Source organism: Pseudonaja textilis, chromosome 6 (genome assembly GCF_049901715.1).
Source record: "Pseudonaja textilis isolate UNSWEBS1 chromosome 6, rPseTex1.2, whole genome shotgun sequence".
Lineage (NCBI taxonomy): Eukaryota > Metazoa > Chordata > Lepidosauria > Squamata > Elapidae > Pseudonaja > Pseudonaja textilis.
In genome coordinates, this window is record NC_141995.1 from 23,875,133 (window position 1) to 23,896,372 (window position 21,240).

General features: G+C 35.4%; 1 protein-coding gene across 1 annotated transcript in view; it reads right to left on the minus strand.

Moving 5' to 3' along the window:
• ARHGAP10 (Rho GTPase activating protein 10) overlaps nt 1-21,240 on the minus strand; it is a 119,798-nt gene that overhangs the window by 30,160 nt on the left and 68,398 nt on the right. Inside the window, exons 15-19 of the mRNA XM_026698128.2 lie at nt 19,818-19,905; nt 18,801-18,859; nt 17,352-17,457; nt 13,281-13,440; nt 346-496 (exon numbers count right to left, since the gene is read on the minus strand). Coding sequence (XP_026553913.1) covers nt 346-496; nt 13,281-13,440; nt 17,352-17,457; nt 18,801-18,859; nt 19,818-19,905 — 564 coding nt within the window. The remainder of the gene's footprint in view (nt 1-345; nt 497-13,280; nt 13,441-17,351; nt 17,458-18,800; nt 18,860-19,817; nt 19,906-21,240) is intronic.

Here is a 21,240-nt window from a genome sequence, read left to right on the forward strand (position 1 = left end):
ACTTTTTCATTTTATAACTTACTGCATATGTAATTATATATTACTATCAATATTACTGCTAGAGTTGTCTCTTCAAACTCACTAAAAAGCTTTGCTTTGGATTCCTATTTTATTCCATTTCTCATACAACTTTTAATTATTGAGGTCAAATAGAATTAGTTTGAAAAATTCAGTAAAAGCACATACATTGTCCTAAAGTTATGTACACATGATATTATAAAACACATTCTATCAGAATGCTGCCTCCATTTTCTAACTTTCAGAAACAAAAATAACAAAAGATATTGCAGAAGATATATTGCAATTTCACTTTTGCCAAGATAGAAAATATGATGAACATCTTACTGTCATCCAGTTCTAGGCAGAGATTATATACAGCAACAGGCCTCTTATTACGTTGCCCCTGTCGTCTTGATTGTCGTGGTGGGGCATTTGGAGGAGAGATTGGCGCAGGCGTAGGCTCAGGGAAATAAGCATCAGGCAGCATATGGAAAATCTGCCAAGAGTAATAAAAAACACACTGATTTACTGTGAAGGACAACTTGTATAAATCCTGTAAGTCATTTTCAAGAAATCATTTGCCTTGGATTTATATTCAATGCCTCGCATTTTGAATATTATTTAAAATAAATCAAAATTAAAATAAGCATAAATATTCACTGTTCTGCCAAACACTTAAATTCACAGACCAAAGAATTTTATGTTTGCCAGATGGCAGATTATGAGATCAATCAGGGTTATGAACTAAGACAAGAGATAAGCTCTACAATTTTTTCAACCTATGAAACTTTGCTCAGGTCTTTTGTTCATTCATTCATTCATCCTATTCTTAAGAAGCAATTACTAATGTATCACCCTAGTGCACAATTTTATCAGGTGAAATTTATAATCAAGAAGAGGGCTTTTTCACATGGCACTTGGAAAAATGTCCTTTATAGTTCTAAAATTCTACACTATTATAACACTTAGTTTCCCAGGCATTTAAGCTCAGATGTATTTTTCCTAATGTGATTTTTTTTGCTAGAAACTTTAACCTAGATATTATAAGAAGGAAATTGAATCAGAGAGATTCAGTATCTTTCCTTAAAATCTTTTTGAGGACAAATGCTTTTTACATTGACAGACAGCTCTACCTCTGCCAAACACTTTTTGCATTTAGATGGGAACCAAGTCTGGCATTCAATATTCTTCTCTTCTCCTTCACATTTCCCCAAATTGTTACTATTATAAAGCAAAAAAAAAAAAAAGCCAAAGTGATGGCCTCCCAAAATATGTATGTAGGTAGGTCCACGCAGACATTGATTTCTCATTGCTCCAGAACATAAATCTTTGTAAGATAAATAAATGATCAATCATTTCCACTCATCTTGGCTACAGCTGATGTTCATTGCCTAAGTCCTTAAAAATATTTTTAAGCTGAGGTATCAATAATTGGAGGTGGGACAAGCTTAATAGAGGATCTCTTCTATATGCAAAAATGATTTTTTCAAGGCTATTGATTTTAAAGACTAAAACTCAGGTTCCCCATTTCATCTTGTCTGGCTGGGATTAGGTTGCATTTCTTTTGGGTTTATGAGAGGTTGTGTCACATCAGATGTTGGTAGGAGCAAAAAAATTTTTTGGGGGGGATGTCTTTGGATCATTTCTTAATTTCAATCTTCCCAAAGAAAAAAATCAAACTCAGTTTAGTTTACTGAGCTTTTATTTTCCAAAATTAAATCTTTAGGTCTAATATCTAAGTCTCAACCCTGATAAAGTCAGTTAGCCTTCAATGCAGGATATAGACCTAGATGCACATATAGGTAACCAGAACTTTCCACCTCCATTACAGCTCAATAACCCTCTTCTGCTCCATTGCCAGATATTTCCTACACTTTACATAGGAGCCACCTCATCTTCACCAAAATCATCAAATTAAAAGAGCAACAAATGGTAGATACAGAAGTATTCCTTATTAAATTCATACTTGTCTATGTTATGATATAGAAATTCAATCTATTCCACATTCATAACTAGAGTGCCCTCTATGCAATAAATGGAGAACAAATTAATAACAATTGTTAGAAATCTAAATTACCCCTCTGAGGTTATCATTTTATCCTAGGAAATTAACTCTGGCTATTACATATGTTCCTTCTTTAATAATCGTTCAGAGATCATCCAAACATACGATGGTGCTGAATGTGTGGCAGCTACAATTAGTCCTCATACTTACATTGATTGCAGCATCCATAGTCATATGATCACCATGGGGAAGCTGGAAGAAGGTAATGATCATGGGATGTTCTCACTTAATGACATGATTCATTTAGTATTGGAATTTATGTTGCCAAACAGTATGGTGATGTGACACATTGTTTTACGACTGGATTGGTTAGTGACAGAACTTCTGGTCCCAATTGCAACATGGTAGCTAATTTTTTAACAATAGCCAAGTCTTGCATATTTTATCTAATATTTCCATCATACTATTAATTACCTCAAACTTTTACAATTAATTTTTATGTTATTATTTTTATATTTATTGTGTTGTAATATATGTTTTTATATATTGGTTATGGATTGAAAATAAGTAATGATTGTCTTCTTTGCTGAGAATATGATCTTTTTTAGTCAACAGGTAAGTTTTCTGTGTTCTTTTATTATTAGTTGTTCTCTGACAGGTTGCATTAGATTTACTTATTTTGTACACTTCTGCATTCCCAACAGTCAGCATATTAACATTAAAACAGACAGAGTTTTAAAGCACTGTAATTGTATTCTGCTAACCCTATGATGACAGCTCATTATCATAGTCTTTAAAAAATAGTTTTAAGCAGTTCAAAAAATTGTCAGAGTAGTGCTAGTCAAGCATTGGTAGGGGCTATTCTATTAAACAGAGACCACTGAAATACACTGTTTATTCACCATAGTTTGCCTATCTCCCTCAAAGGAGAATGAGTAACTTCTCTCAAATAAAATGTACTGGAAATTTCACTTAGAGATGGTGATTCTGAAAATATTTGGGAATCAAGCCATATAAGGCTTCTTAAGTAAAAGTTGGCTTTGAATTAGACTGTAAATATATCAAATCTACTGCCTATAGCACATATGTTCTATCATTATGAAAGTTTTCATTTGCCAGTAAGTGGGTTTCTGATGTCTACAACAACAGCAGTTTTAGGATGGCCTTCAAAGGTAGCCTCAGATACAGATACTCAGAGTTGGAAGGGACCTTGTAGGTCATCTAGTCCAACCCATCGCCCAAGCGGGAGACCCTACACCATTTTTGACAGATGGCAGTCCAATCTCTTCTTGAAAGTCTCAAGGGATGGCGCTCTCACAACTTCCGAGGGCAAGCTGTTCCATTGGTTGATTGTTCTGTCAGAAAGTTTCTCCTTGTTTCCAGGTTAAATCCCTCCTTGTTCAATTTCCATCCATTATTCCTTGTCTGGCCTACAGGAGCTTTAGAAAATAGCTTGACCCCTTCCTCCCTGTGGAAGCCCGTCAAATATTGGAAGACCGCTATCATGTCTCCCCTGGTCCTTCTCTTTACTAGATAGCCAAGCCCAGTTCCTGCAACCGTTCGTTGTATGTTTTAGCCTCCAGTCCCCTAATCATCCTGGTTGCTTTTCTCTGTACTTTTTCTAGAGTCTCAACATCTTTTTTATAATGCGGTGAACAAAACTGGATGCAGTACTCTAGGTGTGGTCTTACTAAGGCTTTATAGAGTGGTATTACTACTTCCCTTGATCTTGACTGTATTCCTCTGTTAATACAACTTAGGATTGCATTAGCTTTTTTGACGGCTGCTGCACACTGCTGGCTCATATTTAACTGGTTGTCCACTAAGCCTCATGTAAAGTGCATTGTGCTCTTCTAAGTTTATGGTGGTCATATGGTTACCATCAAAAGGAATCAAAATGAGTAAACTAATAATAAATATCTCAAAGGTACTTTTTCAAAAGGCAATTGGACTTTCTTATTTTTCTTTGAAGACATTTTGCTTCTTATGCATTCATATTCATAAAGCTAGATTAATTCTTCTTAGAACAAGGACAAAAGCGAAACGTCTTCAAAGGAAACAAGTCCAGTTACTTTTTAAAAAAGCACCTTTAGGACAACCATGACCTGGATGACTGAGAATCTCCATAAATAATAATACGCATAGATTTGAAAACTGTATTACACTGTTGTAAGAATAGGAAATAGAATGACAAAAAACATTTATATTTAACTATAACCTTTTTTAAAGTTGCAAAAAATTAATACTAGATAGATAGATAGATAGATAGATAGATAGATAGATAAATAGATAGATAGATAGATAGATATTGAAAGAATTGCAAAGCGGTGACATTATTTTGTAAGTCCAAAATAACTGTTCTAAGAATAGTTCAGAGGAACTACTGTGTTGTTAAGTGGAAGAAAAGTACAAGACTAGCTATTCTCAAGGTCCATGTCATAGTTCCCAAGAGCATCATAGCAATATCATACAATATCTGACTTTAAAACATTGAAGATAAAAATAAACACACCAGGTTTGCCTTGAAACAATCTGAGCAGCAATCGCAGTAGTCATAGCTGAAGCAAATTGTAACACTATCACTTTTTTATAGAGAAAATACCTCTCTATGGAAGTGCTAAGATGTATGGAAACTAAACTTTAAGGACTAGGGGACTCACCCTAATAAAGCCCAAAGCATCCTTTTTCTTCTTATAGTCTCAGATAGAAATTCCTATCTGTCCTCTAGCATCAACACCAGGAAATAATCAAAAGTGCAAAAGGAATTTGAAATATCCAATAATCGTATAGAACATTTGACAATTCTTGATTTGACTATTCTCAAGAGTAGTCCTATTCTTATATTTTAACTGAGACCACTGCATGATGTCTAAGACCCAAACAACATTAAGAGAAAAATTAAACTCTTGCTATTCCTTATTATTGTTGAGAATATAAAGGTTTTTAATAACAAGGAGTTTTTTTCAACATGAAAAACCTACTTTTCCTGGAAATGTAAATTATACTTTTGAGCAACATCCGCACCCAGTTGTTAACCGCAGCTTTTTCAAGAATTTTAAATCACTAAACAGATAAAAATGGGGGGAAATATGTGTTTATTTTAATTGCATCCTTTGTCTATTAAATCAACAGAAAAGGTAAAACAGTTCAACAAACTGAATTCTAATTATCTAGAACTGAGCAACTTTTTTGTTGACTCAGTTTCTGTGACAGAGGCACACTGCTAGGCAATGAGATCCATTTTCAGTGCCATGGATGTCTTTCGGGCATATTAGACAATGTTCATACTTGGAAGGCAACTTACTTCTGTAATATGTGGACTTTGGAAAAAATGGGAAACATGCTATACCAGGGGTCTCCAATCTTTTGGACCTCAGGGACCACCAAACTCATAATTTTAGATCCCAGGGACCACTAACCAGTTCTGTGGGTGTGGTCTGATTTCTGGGTGTGGCTTGGTGTGGCTTGGTGGTCATGTGATTGGCTGGGAATGGCTTGTATGTAAATATTATATTTATATAAATATTGAATTTTTAATAAAAAAGAGCAACTTTTACCCAAAATCAGGCAAAGCAGGCAGATTGAGTTGCTCGCAGAATCACAGATTCATTCAGAGATCTATCTATCTGCCATTGGCTAGCTCAGTCTGTCACATAAAATTTGCTTGCAAGCAAACTCACAAAATTAACTCACAACACACCATGCATGTGAATATTGAAATTATTTAAAAAAAGAGCAACTTTTATCCAAAATCAGGCAAAGCAGGCAGATTGAGTTGCTCACAGAATCATTCAGTGGTCTAACTATTTGCCATCAGCTAGCTCAGGCTCTCAAATTTGCTTGCCGTGAGTCTCCACTGAATTTGCCTGCAAGCAAACCTTCAGTCCTAAGGGAGGTTCGGCTGTGCTGAGCCAAAGATCTAAAGACTAGCTAGAAAGCAAGAAATCCAACCATTTTCTGCTTCCTAGCTAATCTAAATCTCCCGCACAGCAGAACAGATGATGGTCGGAAAAAAGAAAAATAGCAATTTAGCAGGCAAGTTTACCGGGTAAGGAATGAGTGGGTGGGGAGGGTTCCTGTGGGCCATGTGGAGGTGCAGCCTTGTGTTTCTGCGCAGCCTGGATTAACTGCTTTGGGGGGGTGCTCTGGGGTTGAGATTTCTCTGTGCCCCACCAAAATTTTCTCATGGCTCACCAGTGGACTACGGCCCACCGGTTGGCAACCACTGTGCTATACTAATTAGTAGGAAGAATTGTTACTGAAATGGCGTGTAATGTCAGAAGACAGCCTTCTTTTCAACTACAGAAAAATACACAGCCAAACTAAAGAAATGAAGATAGACCAATAAAATAAGAACATTTGTTAGCGTTGTTTCGAAGAGCGCAGACAGTCCCAACGTCACTGTTATTGCAATGTTAAGAACTGCATCCAGCAACATATGCCGGGGTAGATGTCCTACTGAAAATTCTTCCTTAGCTGTACACAATTCCTCCTAAGTGCAATACTCAGAGACCACAGGACTGCTGAGCAAGGATGTGAAACTTAGACCACTCCATTTCAAACATCTTGAGAAGAGTTGTTGGAACAGAAGAGAAAGCCACAAAGCTTTTCACTCCTACTGACCCTGTTGGCTGACTACTAATTTAACAGCCAACTGGAAAAGAGGCCAGGACTTTTTGTGTTGCAGTGTATTTAGTCATCGGCCTCTTTCAGCTATTGATATTCATTCTTTTCTTTAGAGTATTTTGCTGTTCCTACAGCTCTTTTTTCATAGCAAATCAAGTCAATTCAAAATAAAATAATCCATTAATTATCAAATGTTCGAAGGGATAAGGGAACATGAGGGATTTGACTTGGTACATATTGTTGAGAATTACTGTAGGGAAAAAACCATTCTATTAACTGATGCAATTCATTTCGTAAACGATCAGTTCAAATTCATGATTTACAATAAATGTAATCTGAGCAAAAGGAACAAAACCATGTTTGGGAAGGAAAAAATGGTCACTGATATTCTAGCACAGGCCAATATCAAATTAATTTAAATACCTTCTAAATTTTTCTAAATTTTTCATCCGAGTTTATTTTGAGTGCTTTTTACATTATGAAATTTCACTGGTCTGATTTTTTTTAATAAAGAAAGGAATAACCACATCGTTGTCTTCAATAGTAAATATATTAGAACATAATAAAAATATTTAATAAGGAACAGTGTATTAGAAATGCTGTTTCTTTAGGTCAACCTTTTATTAAAATTGTCTAACTTGTATTATATTTAATGATTGATATTTATGTTACAAATGTCTTTCAGGGCATATCTGGGGAGAAACTAACATACAAGTAGAATTTATACCATAAATACATTTTATTAAATAAGATTTTAAGAAAATAGGTAAGTATTATTCAGAGTTACTGAGCAAAATTTTCTGTTCTTAGGTTACCTTAATTGTGGAAAAAAGAACACTATTTTGCACATAGTTATTTTAAGAATATGTAAATGAATCTGCTAAAATATATGGATGACATAAAGCTCTTTTATAAAAGCGATTATTGGTTTAACAGATGAACCATTCTAAAGCTACTTAACTGGGCTTTTAGCTTTTAAGTTTGACTCTGCATTCTACTATAACACATTTTATTTAAACCACATGATGAAGATATAAAAATCATGCTTTACAGTATGGTCTTTATTTTATAAAAAAACTCTGTCCAATATAAAAAGCATATGGAAAATCTGCTTGGTGTGATTTTCACAAAAAGAGTTGGACAAAAGGAATATATAATTATTGCCATATATAACAGAAATAGAAATATTCTACTAAATGAAATAATTTATCATTTTCCCTTCTTTTTTTCTTCCCTTTGCCTTTCCCCACCCCCAGTTCTGGTTTCATGTATTCTACTTGGCTTAAATATTATTTTTTTTAAAGTACTAGTATCATCCAAAATGCAGAGTACATGGACTATGTGCAAACTCAGGAAAAATCAACATCAATTAGCATTGAAACAACAAACATTTTTGAATCAACTTCACTTTTTATACTGAACGTTGTGTATTATTAATACAATATTAAAAATCTTACATTTGAAGAAAAAAGCAGCATATTTAACAGAATATAACATACGCATTCATTTTCATAAAGCCACATTAACGCTTCTTAGAGCAAAATGTTTGCTTGACAAGTTACTGATATATAAATATGTATAAACTGTGGTATGCACATCAGTGTGATATCCCATACTATAACTCTTAATCACAAATACATTATTGTGATTCTCCAAAAATAATATGGCATTGGAATTAAAAACATAACTCTGTGATGAACTATTCTCACATGTATGCATGCATGCATGCATGTATGCATGTGTACATATTTATTAAGTTTATACAGCATTCCAACTCACAAATAGGTGACTCTGGACGGCTTACATCATAAAATAAAAACCCACATGGAAAACCATTCCCCATCCATCATGGCAGCCATAACAATTATAGATAATCTCATTAGATTAAATCACAACTTTGAATCTCAATATTGGGTGTTGGGATATGGAGAATTTAAGGCAGCATTAAAGATTAGTACTATAATGCATGTAATATTTACAATAATAAAAATGGTCAGTTATACATATTATCATTAACTAATTTTATGTCGAAGGAAGGAAGGAAGGCAGATTTGTTTTAGATTGCCAAGAAAAAGGAGAATTTCTTTACTATAATAAAATAAGACCAGTGGAAAATACATTTGCTTATACTGCCACCTCTCTGTTATTACATGTACGTAGGAAATAAAAATAAATTGATACAAGTGAAACATTCTAAGCCTCTCTTGATGTGATGCTTCCACAGACATCTGTCTGCCAGTCTGACTATAAGGAATCTAGTAGAATTTCCACTGTACTGAAAGCAAGCTTTTTGCCAGTCTGGAAAGCAGCAGGACTGTGTGTGTGGGAGAGAGGAGTCAACTGAACAAGCTGACACTTTCTGGCAAGTGCAGAAGCAACAGTAGAAACATAAAATGATTTAAAGACATTAATACATGTAAGTTATACTTCTAAGAACCTTGATGGAGTATAATGGTATGGCTATAGAAGTAAACCCATATGTTTTCATTCTTTTTCATATGCATCTTTATTTTTTAGAAAAGATTTAAAAAATTGAGACTGCAACCTTAAACATGAAAGTTATAAAGTAATATAAAAACTTAAATCAATTAAACATTTTCAATCTTTAAATTAAAAATGTGGAAATGAAGGAACCAATGAAGGCACTTGGAAACATTTGTTTATTAAGCCTTTGCTGAAATGTTACAACTCTTATGGGCAAATGAATGATGATTTACCATTGTCCAAATCAGTGATTCATGAATATTATCAATTTGTGACTGAATTATTCGTATCATGTCTAGATGAATCTATCAAGATTCAGTTAATATTTGATATACTATGAATCAATGAATATCACAGGAGCTAACTATTGTTTTGCATTCGGAGACAACTTTGCAACAAGACAACTTATTTTGAAAACAAGTCTTCAACTTTTTATTTTCACATATGCCAAACGTTGAATTGCCATGTGTCTACTGCACCAAATCTTAACTATATCCACCTTAGTTTCGTTGAGACTTTTTTTTTTTCAGTTACTACCCTGTATTCCAGGCATGTCAAACTCAAGGCCCGCTGTCTGGATCCGGCCCACAGGATGCTTAAATCCGGCCCGCGAGGCTGGCCTGGAACTATCAAAGGACCAGCCCATGGTGCCTCTGGTGGCTAAAATGGCCTACGTGTAGCCCCCCATGCCTTGTTTTCACCCTCCATAGCCTCCTGCAGCACTCTGCAGGCTAAAACCGGGCTGAAAGGTGGGCCCAAAACAAACTGAAAAATGGGCCCAAAACAGCCCCCAAAACGGGTTAAAAATGGGCTGAAAACTGGTCACACAGTCTGTTTTCAGCCGGCAGAATGCTGGAGGAGACCATGGGGGGAAAATGAGACATAAGGGGCCCATGCGTGAACCCCTGGCTCCCCATTTTGGCCAGTAGGTGCTGCAAGAGGCATCCGTGCCCCCCTGCCGTCCTTGTCCCTGGTCACCGGCCTGCAGAGAACGGAAATGCTGATCCGGCCTCGAAGAAATCCAGTTTGACATTCCTGCTATAATCTATTTAATCAGGGTAGAGTTGGTAGATTGTTCTACCATATAAATTCAGAGTAGGAATATCTTCTATATTCTATGCACAACAGCTGGTTTTGAATGATCCATGCTGAGATCTAAATATGTTTCAAGTGTTTCAACATGTGCAAAATAGTATTCTTTTTTCACAAGTAACCTAAATAATCAATGGACATTATCTGATTCTATGTGCCCCCCCGCCCTGTTTTGCTGCAGGCAGAAAAACTTAGCTAGGGATGGGGAGACAGCTGAAGATATTGGTAGCAAAAAAAGGGGGAAAGAAGGGGCTACTGTGATCAGGAAGAGACAGGCTGGTGTGATATTCCACATAGGAGCAATAGCAGTGGCTAAGGGGATAGAAAAAAGTGAAATAACTAAAAAGATAAGAGGGGAGTGAGTGAGCTGGTAAATTATGCTCTTATTCCCACCATACACTGGGAACTGGTAATGGCTGACCAAAATGGTTCAGTAGAAATCCTAGGATGGGATGGGTTCAAAATGAATTAGTTTCTCCATTCCATTCACCTCATTAATTCAGATTATGCATTTTAATATTTTTATGTGGCATCAACATTCCAAGGAAAACTCTTCCATTAAGTAGCACTGGAGGGATGGTAACTTTGAAAAGAATCACTACTTCTCCTAACGCCATAATTCTCATATATGAAACAAAAATAGAGCATACAAATGGAGAGCTTTCTTTTTAAAGGTTGCAGTTAAATACTGAAATACATCCTTGAAAAAAATAGTAAAATAGAGAACTCTAAATATTTGAAAAATTCTAATAGGTACTATCTGCAGATAAGCTGAAGAAATAAATGGCATAGATACTAGGAAGTCGCAGACTGATAAAAATATGTTCTATTATAAAGTCAAACAGGAAAAAAAAGATTTACAGATTTGAGAATAGGGTAGTCATTAGGCACTTAACCATATTATTTTAAACATTTCAGAAAATTAATGGGACAAAATATATTCTTTTCCCAAAATGTTTATATGTATCAGGCTAGTATAACTGCTTTAACTGCAGACTAGAAATTTTATTAATAAACTTATTAACAAAACAATTGGGAAGTAATGTACAGGTGAAACCCGAAAAATTAGAATATTGTGCAAAAGTTCATTTATTTCAGTAATGCAACTTAAAAGGTGAAACTGATATATGAGATAGACTCATTACATGCAAAGCAAGATAGTTCAAGCCGTGATTTGTCATAATTGAGATGATTATGGCTTACAGCTCATGAAAACCGCAAATCCACAATCTCAGAAAATTAGAATATTGTGAAAAGGTGCAATATTCTAGGCTCAAAGTGTCCCACTCTAATCATCTAATTAAGCCATAATACCTGCAAAGGGTTCCTGAGACTTTAAATGGTCTCTCAGTCTGGTTCTGTAGGAATCACAATCATGGGAAAGACCGCTGACCTGACAGTTGTGCAGAAAACCATCACTGACACCCTTCCATAAGGAGGGAAAGCCTCAAAAGGGAATTGCAGACGAAGTTGGATGTTCCCAAAGTGCTGCATCAAAGCACATGAACAGAAAGTTATGTGGAAGGGAAAAGCGGGGAAGAAAAAGGTGCACAAGCAGCAGGGATGACCGCAACCTGGAGAGGATTGTCAGGAAAAGGCCATTCAAAAGGGTTGGGGACTTTCACAAGGAGTGGACTGAGGCTGGAGTCAGTGCATCAAGAGCCACCACACACAGACGGATCCTGGACATGGGCTTCAAATGTCGTATTCCTCTTTGTCAAGCCGTTCCTGAACAACAAACAATGTCAGAAGCATCTTACTTCGGCTAAAGAAAAATAGAACTGGTCTGGTTGCTCAGTGGTCCTCTTTTCTGATGAGAGCAACTTTTGCATCTCATTTGGAAACCAAGGACCCAGAGTCTGGAGGAAGAATGGAGAGGGACACACTGCAAGATGCTAGAAGTCCAGTGTTAAGTTTCCACAGTCTGTGTTGATTTGGGGAGCCATGTCATCTGGTGGTGTTGGTCCACTGTGCTTCATTAAGTCCAGGGTCAACGCAGCCATCTACCAGGAGATCCTTCCACAGGCGAGGTTTATGGGAATGCTGACTTCATTTTCCAGCAGAACTTGGCACCTGCCCACACTGCCAAAAGCACCAAAACCTGATTCAATGACCGTGGGATTACTGTGCTTGATTGGCCAGCAAACTCACCTGACCTGAACCCCATAGAGAATCTATGGGGCATTGCCAAGAGAAAGATGAGAGACATGAGACCGAACAATGCAGAAGAGCTGAAGGCCACTACTGAAGCATCCTGGTCTTCCATAACACTTCAGTAGTGCCACAGGCTGATAGCTTCCATGCCACGCCGTATTGAGGCAGTAATTGCTGCAAAAGGGGCCCAAACCAAGTACTGAGTACATATGCATGCTTATACTTTTCAGAGGTCCGATATTGTTCTATGTACAATCCTTGTTTTATTGACTGCACGTAATATTCTAATTTTCTGACATTGTGGATTTGGGGTTTTCATGAGCTGTAAGCCATAATCATCTCAATTATGACAAACTATTTTGCTTTGCATGTAATGAGTCTATCTCATATATTAGGTTCACCTTTTAAGTTGCATTACTGAAATAAATGAACTTTTGCATGATATTCTAATTTTTCGAGTTTCACCTGTACATCCCACAAGGAAGCAATGCAGAAAAAAGTTCACGTAATCAAGCAGCCATCCTCTTTATTAGACACTGATAGTATAGTCCATCTCCTTCCCTTTCCATACACATTTTCCATTTTTCTACAAAAGAGAATGTAAAGATTCTGCCAATCTAGCTACAGTAAGAAATAAGAACCATCAGCATCCTTTTTTATGCTCCCAAGAGAGTGGAATTTTAAAAATAACCACTGCAGTGTTTTTCACAGGGAAATGAATGGGGAAGATTTAAAGGTCGAAGTGAATTTCATAATTCTTACGCAGGCTGAAAATGTCACTTCCTCCTTATAAATCCTGAAAATTACTAAAATTAAGATGATTCTGCTTCCTATGTTATGGAAGTATGGAAGTTGAGAAAATCATAAATTATCTCACAGGAATTTTATATCAGATCTCTTTTCCACTTTCCATACTTACCTTTTCATGGTTTTCAATTAGGATCTCCACCACAATGTTCTGAAATTTCAGATCCATAAGACCAGCCACTGTTTCTTCCTGTGGCCTCATTAATGTTGGTCCAAATACAACTCCTAAATTTGCCACAGTCATAAGATTTTTCTTAGCATGATCGGAAACACTTTTCAAAAACAGAAAGAAACAAAAAACAGCCAGCATTGTGAAGATGTTTACTTCAAAGTGAAAAAATAAAATTACATTTCCTTCAACCATTGAACTTTTGCAACCATTCAGGATAGATTTGTGGATTTCTTCTCTCTTCTTAAAACAATAAACCTCATTTGATATATGAAGTACCTAAAATTTCAAACTATTATTAAAAAATACTAACAAAACAAAAACAATTTTTTTTATCCCACTCAAAAAAAAGTTGTTACTAAATACTAGCAATTATTTTATATCATTCTGAGGTAAAAACATTTTTACTTTAATTAAAAGCAATACTGAGATAACAGATTACATCCTGATTTGTGTATTCTTATATTGCATGCAGCACCATGTAAAATGTAGGTAGGCAATAGTATTTAGCTTGCAAATTAGTCTCCAGATCAGAAATAGGAGCAACATTGTATATTGTAAACAACATGTTTAGAGTCTGGTTGCCCTGTGGCTTATCAGTCATAATGTTGTCAAAAAAAAAAAAAAGGTACTGCCTTTATATGTATCAGGGAATGCTGTATGGAACACACGTGCAATTAAGTTGAGAATATAGGTCAGCCTTAATGACCACGGGTTTAGCGATTGTTCAAACTTACAACAGTGCTGAACAACTGGAATTCATGACCAGTTCTTGAAGTTCTGGCCATCACAGTGAACCTGGAGTTATGTAATTATGATTTGTGATCTTACCTGCCAGCTTCCAAATAAGGTCAGTAGGGCAGGAAGATGGAAGTTAAGTGAGATCCCTGAATAACAACCTGCAGCGATATTAGCCAAGGACAGCTCAAATTGCCATGGCTAAGCACCATGGTGATATGATATCCAGATAACTGCACAAGAGAAATTCCTTTCCCAATTACTGTTTTCATACAAGAACTATGTATCTGACTAGAGTCATAATGAGTTATGGAAAACAATTTCTATGGCCCATGATAAGAGACAACCATGGCATATGGAAGACACTGACTTGGAATTTAAGAGTAGCAAATAATAAGGAACTTGAAATAAAGATTAAAGATAAACTTGAAAATAAACCTCAATTAAAAAGTAAAATGGAAAGAGAAACGTATCCATTGCTGGTAATTTTTTTGGAAAAATGAAAAAACTTTTCTCATGCTTTTGGTGTGGCTGGGAAAATTCCTATTCCTTCCTCTCTGGAGTGAAAGTGGCCCAACTGAGAAATCTTCAGGAAGAGAAAAAGAGAAACAATAGGTAAAGGAAGTAAAATGGATGAAGTACAGCAAATATTATACGGTTAAGTTCAAAAAGGGAAGCAAGACTTAATTGGGCAGCTACTAAAGTTTTTCTACCAAAGTTTTTCTATTCAAAATTATGTAATTGGAGAAGAATCTGAGAAAGCAAGAAGTGATTATGAAAATAGTTGAGGAATAAATGACAGGAGGCACTGAATTGAATATTATACAAGAAAAGAGATAACCAATGTGATGCCAGTCTGTTTTTCTAATCCACTGGCTATTCCCTGGATATGGTCGCACGTGGATTCCAAGTCTATTTGAAATAACATGGCATGAATGAGAAACAGTAAGAAAAACTGGTGCATACCAACAAGACACAGTTGAGTGGAAATGATGAGTTTTTTTTATCTGAGATTCACCTGCTAAGATTTTGAGTGGTGCAGCAGTACTAATTCCAATGATAAAGAAATAATGGTGGTGATTCATAGAGAGGTTTACCCAAAAAAGAGGTTTATTTATGGTGTGCTTCAATCTCCAGATAGTCTAAACAATATACCAGGACACAACAAAAACTTTAAAAAATTCAACAAAATCCAATTCTCAAAGCAATGCTTATGAACAGTATCATCAACTGATCCAACAAACAGGAGAACAGGTTTGATAGAACAACAAAATTTGTATTTATTTGCCGAATTTATCAGGATAGGGAGTTCATGCAGTGTTGGGCTAAAGGTAGTCTACTATTATGGAAAAGACTTGTGCTTTTTGAAGACAGGGATATTCTCAACAGGTCTCCCCAGATATGTGGCTTGGGTAAGCAGATTCAATTCTGGAACGATGTTACCAAATATACCTGATACTGCATCATAAAGTACTTTAAAATTAATTAAGCATGCATGTGATACAGACTGCATTTTCATTTTGACAATGTCACATATTGAGTAAAATGGACATGGAAGCAAAGGAAAGAGATTAAATTTAAAAAAAAAACCCACAAAAGTAGATTGTTCGCAGGAAGAAGAGTTTCTATATGAAAAAGAATCAGAGCAAAAAGTAGGGAATCTGTGTGGAAAAGGTAAACAGAAGTGCTTAAGAGAATAAAAGCTGTATAAAATAAAAAAGATATTGAATGACATGTATAGACAAAAAAAACCCCAAACCCAAATAATGTAGTCAAAGAAAGTACTGGAAATATCTGAACATTGAGCTGAATGTCTGTTGCTGAGTACAGCAAGAGCAGTATACTCAGTGGAATGTAAGCTTGTATAAGAATAAACAAAATGCTTAGCAAAACGTTTAGCAGTGAGCAGAGATTAAGACACAAATGTGTGATCTTTTCTTGGCTTTTTAGGCAATAATTATATAAGGAAATGTTTGTGTTTTCATTAGAACAGTGTTGTTTTGTGAGGAGACCTTGTTGTTGTTTGTTAGTTCGTCAATTATTTGCAATGATTATTACATAAATCAAATAATTAGATGCAGAGATTTAAAAATTAAAATACTGAAAATCAAGTTAAGACATACTGTATTTTTCGGAGTATAAGATGCTCCGAAGTATAAGACGCACCTAGCTTTTGAGGAGGAAAAAAAAATCTGCCTCTGGCTCCCAGCAATTTGCCTCCTTGCAGCAAACAGCCTGGTCAGCTTCAGCATAGCCTGATTAGCTCAAGCAGCTGATTGTCGGTAGGATCCGCCTCCTGACAATCAGCTGTTTCAGGCTACAGGGATTGCCATCGCCTATGCTGCCTCTGCGCGCCCCATTTTCGGCCTCCTTGGATGCCATTTTCTGCCCGTTCCAATCCCCACCACCTGGAATGGGCAGAAAATGGGGCACATGGAAACCAAAAAGTGTGGAGGTTGAAAATGGGGTGCACAGAGGCGGCAATAGGCGATGGCAATCCCTGCAGCCTGAAACAGCTGATCGCCGGGGGCCAATCCTACCGACAATCAGCTGCTCATGCTAATCAGGCTGTGCTGAAGCTGACCAGGCTGTTTGCTGCAATGAAGCAAATTGCTGGGAGGCAGAGGCTGAAGGGTGGGGACTGGTGGGTGGGCGGGGCTTCGGCAACATTCATTATACATAACATGTATAAGGCGCACAGACATTATCACTTTTGGGGGTGAAAAAAGTAAGTCTTATACTCCGAAAAATATGGTATGTTGTAAAACAAGAAAGGGGCACCAATGCTGAATAAACATAGACTGAACACAAAACTAAATTACTAGCATGAAAGATGTACATTGAGGTGGCTGTATGGAACGGTATACAAAATGAATATTGGTATAAATGGCAATGATTTGGGCTATGTTTCTTTTCTTTCTCTAATGCCTCTTATTATCTTAGCTATTTCTTAATATTTTCCTCTACATTAACAGTGCTTAATCCATAAGGGTGGGCATATATCAGATAAACAGATGGCCACCCTGACAGATTAAGCACTGTTAATGCAGAGGATAGATAGACAGACAGACAGACAGATAGACAATCAATCAATCATGTATCCATCCATCCAGATTAAATTTTACTAAAATAGTTATACAGTATACAACAGGGAAAACAGCAAACATTTGTTTTTGCTGTTTATATGAAATATAAAAATACATCTCCAAACATAATCAGCCTTCAGGAACTGCAAAGAAAAAAATTAAATATCAAGCTAGCATACAAGATGCTTACTTTGCTAAGTGCTTCACAACAATATCAAGCATTTCTTTGTTCTTTTCTGGAAGTTTATGAACCAAGGAGTGGATAACTTTAATACGGGACTCAGGGCTACCACTTTCTACATAAAAGAAAAAACAATAATTTGTAGTTATGCACTTGGCACAATGTAAAATTATGTACAAACATTTTAATTTTCTTTTTTGCTATCTGTGCATCTTTAAAGATATGAAGTGAAATCCTATTTGATACTTTTTTTATCTCCCCAGATGTTAGGAAACATTTATCATAAGAAGGTAGCTTTTTATTCTCTTGGTCTTGTTTATGATCTTCCTTAATATACAACTAAGCATCAGTTCCACTTCCTGAAAACCACCCTGGCTATAATATTTAAACAATTTGCTGTACTGCATTACATTGAGATAATACAGACATGTCACAGCCTCACATGGGGCATAATGGAAATGAAATGATGCACAAATATGGTAAAAAAATTAGGTTTGCTAAACCTATGAGGATTTCTAAACAATTAGGTGGCAAGAGTCATTTGATCGTGAAACAAGCAGCATTAAAATAAAATAAAAAAGTGAATACACACACTATTTACTGCAACCATTTATCTCCCATATCCTTTAGTATCATTATTTCTTTTCCAGCTCGACCTTCTTCCTCCAAGCAAGCTACAAGCTTAAATCCTCATAGAGTCCTTCAATTATGTCTTTTATAGATCCTTCTTTTTATATATATTTCTTTCTTCAAGTACAGTGCCTCAGGTTCCTTTCTCTTTTAAATCATTGTATATTCTGCTCCCTTCCTTGCTGTCCCTCTGCTACTTTAAGTCATAAACCTCTTTAGCCTTCCCCTTGAAAAAGTTACTGTCGTAGTGAAACTGATAATATTTCTTTTCTCATAAAAGATAGGTTTAAATATTTGAGTATTGTAATTGGGCATTTTAAGTTAAAGTCACAATTGGCCAATCAATATCTAGGTCATTTTTCCCCCTCCAGTACAATATGGATTTTCTGAGGGGGGGGGAACCTCAATCATAAAATAATTCTTCTTTAGTTAAATATGGTTATGCTGACAGTTTTTAAGAAAGATTCTTAACATAAAGTTCAAGCTTCTATGTAATTCAACTGCATTACATTCTGGGAGGTTACATCCAGTTTTCTCATTGTCCATTTTCGTAAGATGCTAACACGTGTTGCAATATCCTTGTATTTAGCCCAATACACTTAAGTTTTTATATATGAATTGGAATATATAGATTGTATAATAGCTTGCAGTGAGGTTGTTGTACTATGTAGAAAGTTTTTAACATTTTGAATACTGCATGCATTTGTAGGAGGACCAGAAATATACAATGATTTTTGGAAAAGATTTTGAGTTACCTAACTGAATTTCCCTGATTTCCAATAATTATTATTTTAAAAGAAATAAAAGTATGATATGTCATGTATTTACTAGCAGGAGTGATGAACTCTCCATGTAATTCATACGTCATTAAGGGCTCTGGCAGGCTTCTGTTAAAACAAAAACATTGGAATAATTAAGGAGAAAAAAGATCATTTAAATGTACAATCAAGTTTAAATACAAACATTCTAAAAGGGAGGGAAACTGTCTATTTTATCATAACACAATGCATTCATTTTAATTTTGCACTGTTTAACATTCTACATAGGATGCTTTTTATAAAAAATGGGAAAAATAATCATTCCATGAAATATTTATCTGGGTTGTATTCCACATTGCACATGAAGAAAACCTTGGAGTATTTGCCACCAGAGCCAGGTAAAAATAAAGGTATGATTATCATACAGGAAACAATTGATTCTTTAAAGGATTTGGTTTTTTCAAAACAAAAGTTTATTATGTCTATTTGCACAGATTGCACTCTGAAAATTACAATACACTTCTTTTTCTTTCTAAACCAAAGGAGTGTTGAAAAGAAAATTATGTAAAGGAGCTTGAGTGTCTGTCTATCCATTAACAGTGTAACTCTATAACCACAGGGCAGGAGAACAACCAAACTGGGGGTGGCAGAATAAGCCAAAAGAAATATTGTGTCAATAAACCAGCTGAGGCTATAGAGAAAAATGTGCCCATATGCATTGCTACAAAAAGGACAACTTTCAGCAGCTTGACATGTTGCTGATCCCTCCATTCTAAACTACTCCCAGGTCATTTCAGGTCATCTGGCATGGAACAGATTTTAAAGCAGGTCTGTCAAAATCGCAGCCCATGGGCCAGATATTTCACGTGGTAGCCACGTTTAGTAAAGGGAAACAAAGTCTGATATGTCACTTGACACTGCCATGACAACGAAAGTTTGACATTCCTGTTTTAAAGGATTGGAAGGAATTCCAGAAATAATATTCTACATGCTTCCTAAAATTATTTATATTTTCATTTTTCACATAACATTCACCATCTGTTGTAATTTCAATTAAATTATAAAAATATAACATATTTAATAGTACCTTAAGTATTGTTTCACTGTACTTGTTATTGTCTTCACTTCCCATTCTGTATTACCTTCCAAATCAACTTCATCACATGTTTTTGCATCTAGAAAATACACATAAGCAGGTAACTTTGATCAGTTATAATTTAGATTCCAGATACCATACAGCATAACTGAACTTATGAAAGTATCAATAAATCAAATCATAAAGTTCTGTTAATGAAGAAAATTAAGACAAGATTCTTTTTCTTATTTTCTATGCATAAGAAGTAGAAACTAGAAAATAATGGGGAAATTGTACAAGTACAGAAAAGACCATTTCAAAAATCAAATTTACACCTATTGTCTGTTGTGATCTCTGTGCATTATGTTTGGGTTATTAGCAGGCTTATATTACATTCTGGTATAAAATACTTATATTTTGGGACAAATGGCACTCATTAATACAGAATGAAAAGCAATAATAATATCAAACGAAGTAACATTTTGAAGTCAAACATTTAATATGTAATGCTGAATGCTCCCTTGTCTGGAAGACACCAGGACTGCAGAAATCAAACTAGTTAGTAGAGTGATTTCTCATGGACTCTATGATTTTGGCTTGTTACAATATTTTGTCAATTTTGTCAATTAAATTAATAAATATTGATATTATTGATACATCTCTTTTATCCATCAGACAAAAGAGAGATTATTTTATCAATCCAGAACAGACAAATATCTGTTGTATATCACAAAAAGACTTTCTTGCAGGCATAAAATTCCAAGATTCAGTGGCCATCCACTAAGATCCCAAATATAGTATAGATAAAGAGACTGAAGTGAGGCCACTTTAGAGTATAAAAGAAAACTACAGTTAGTCTTTGCAAAATGTCTAATATTTGATACAGCTTCTTCAACACCACTCTAAAAAGTCAGGCCTTAAAACTAGGCAACTAAGTAACTGGAGGTCAAAGTGCAGGTTCTTACTACACTGTATATTAGATCCCATGAAACAACTAGACTAGCATAGAGAATCACACCTATCTTAAGTCACAAAAAACAGTCAAGGTGTTTCTCACTTGCAAGATTTTGATAATGAATGGAATTTTCAGCCAAGATGTTCTCATTAGCTTGCTTCTTTGCTATAGAACTTCCATTTGCTGTAGAACTGTTTACATTTATGCTTTTGTTGCTTTACTATTGTTATTTTTACATGTTTTTTTCCCATTTTATTGTTGTAAGCTTTCCAGAGTAGCCCCACGGTAAAATGAGCGGCAAATAAATTTAATAAATATAAAAATGTCCTCAGCGGTAAGAAGCTCCTGACAAGGTTGTACGGTAGTCCATGTTCAAAACTCTCATATGCAGTGACTGAGACACTTATGAAGAATGTTACAGTATTTTTCTAACAATCAGATCCATTTAATTCTTTTAACTGTAATATTCTTTTTTGTAGA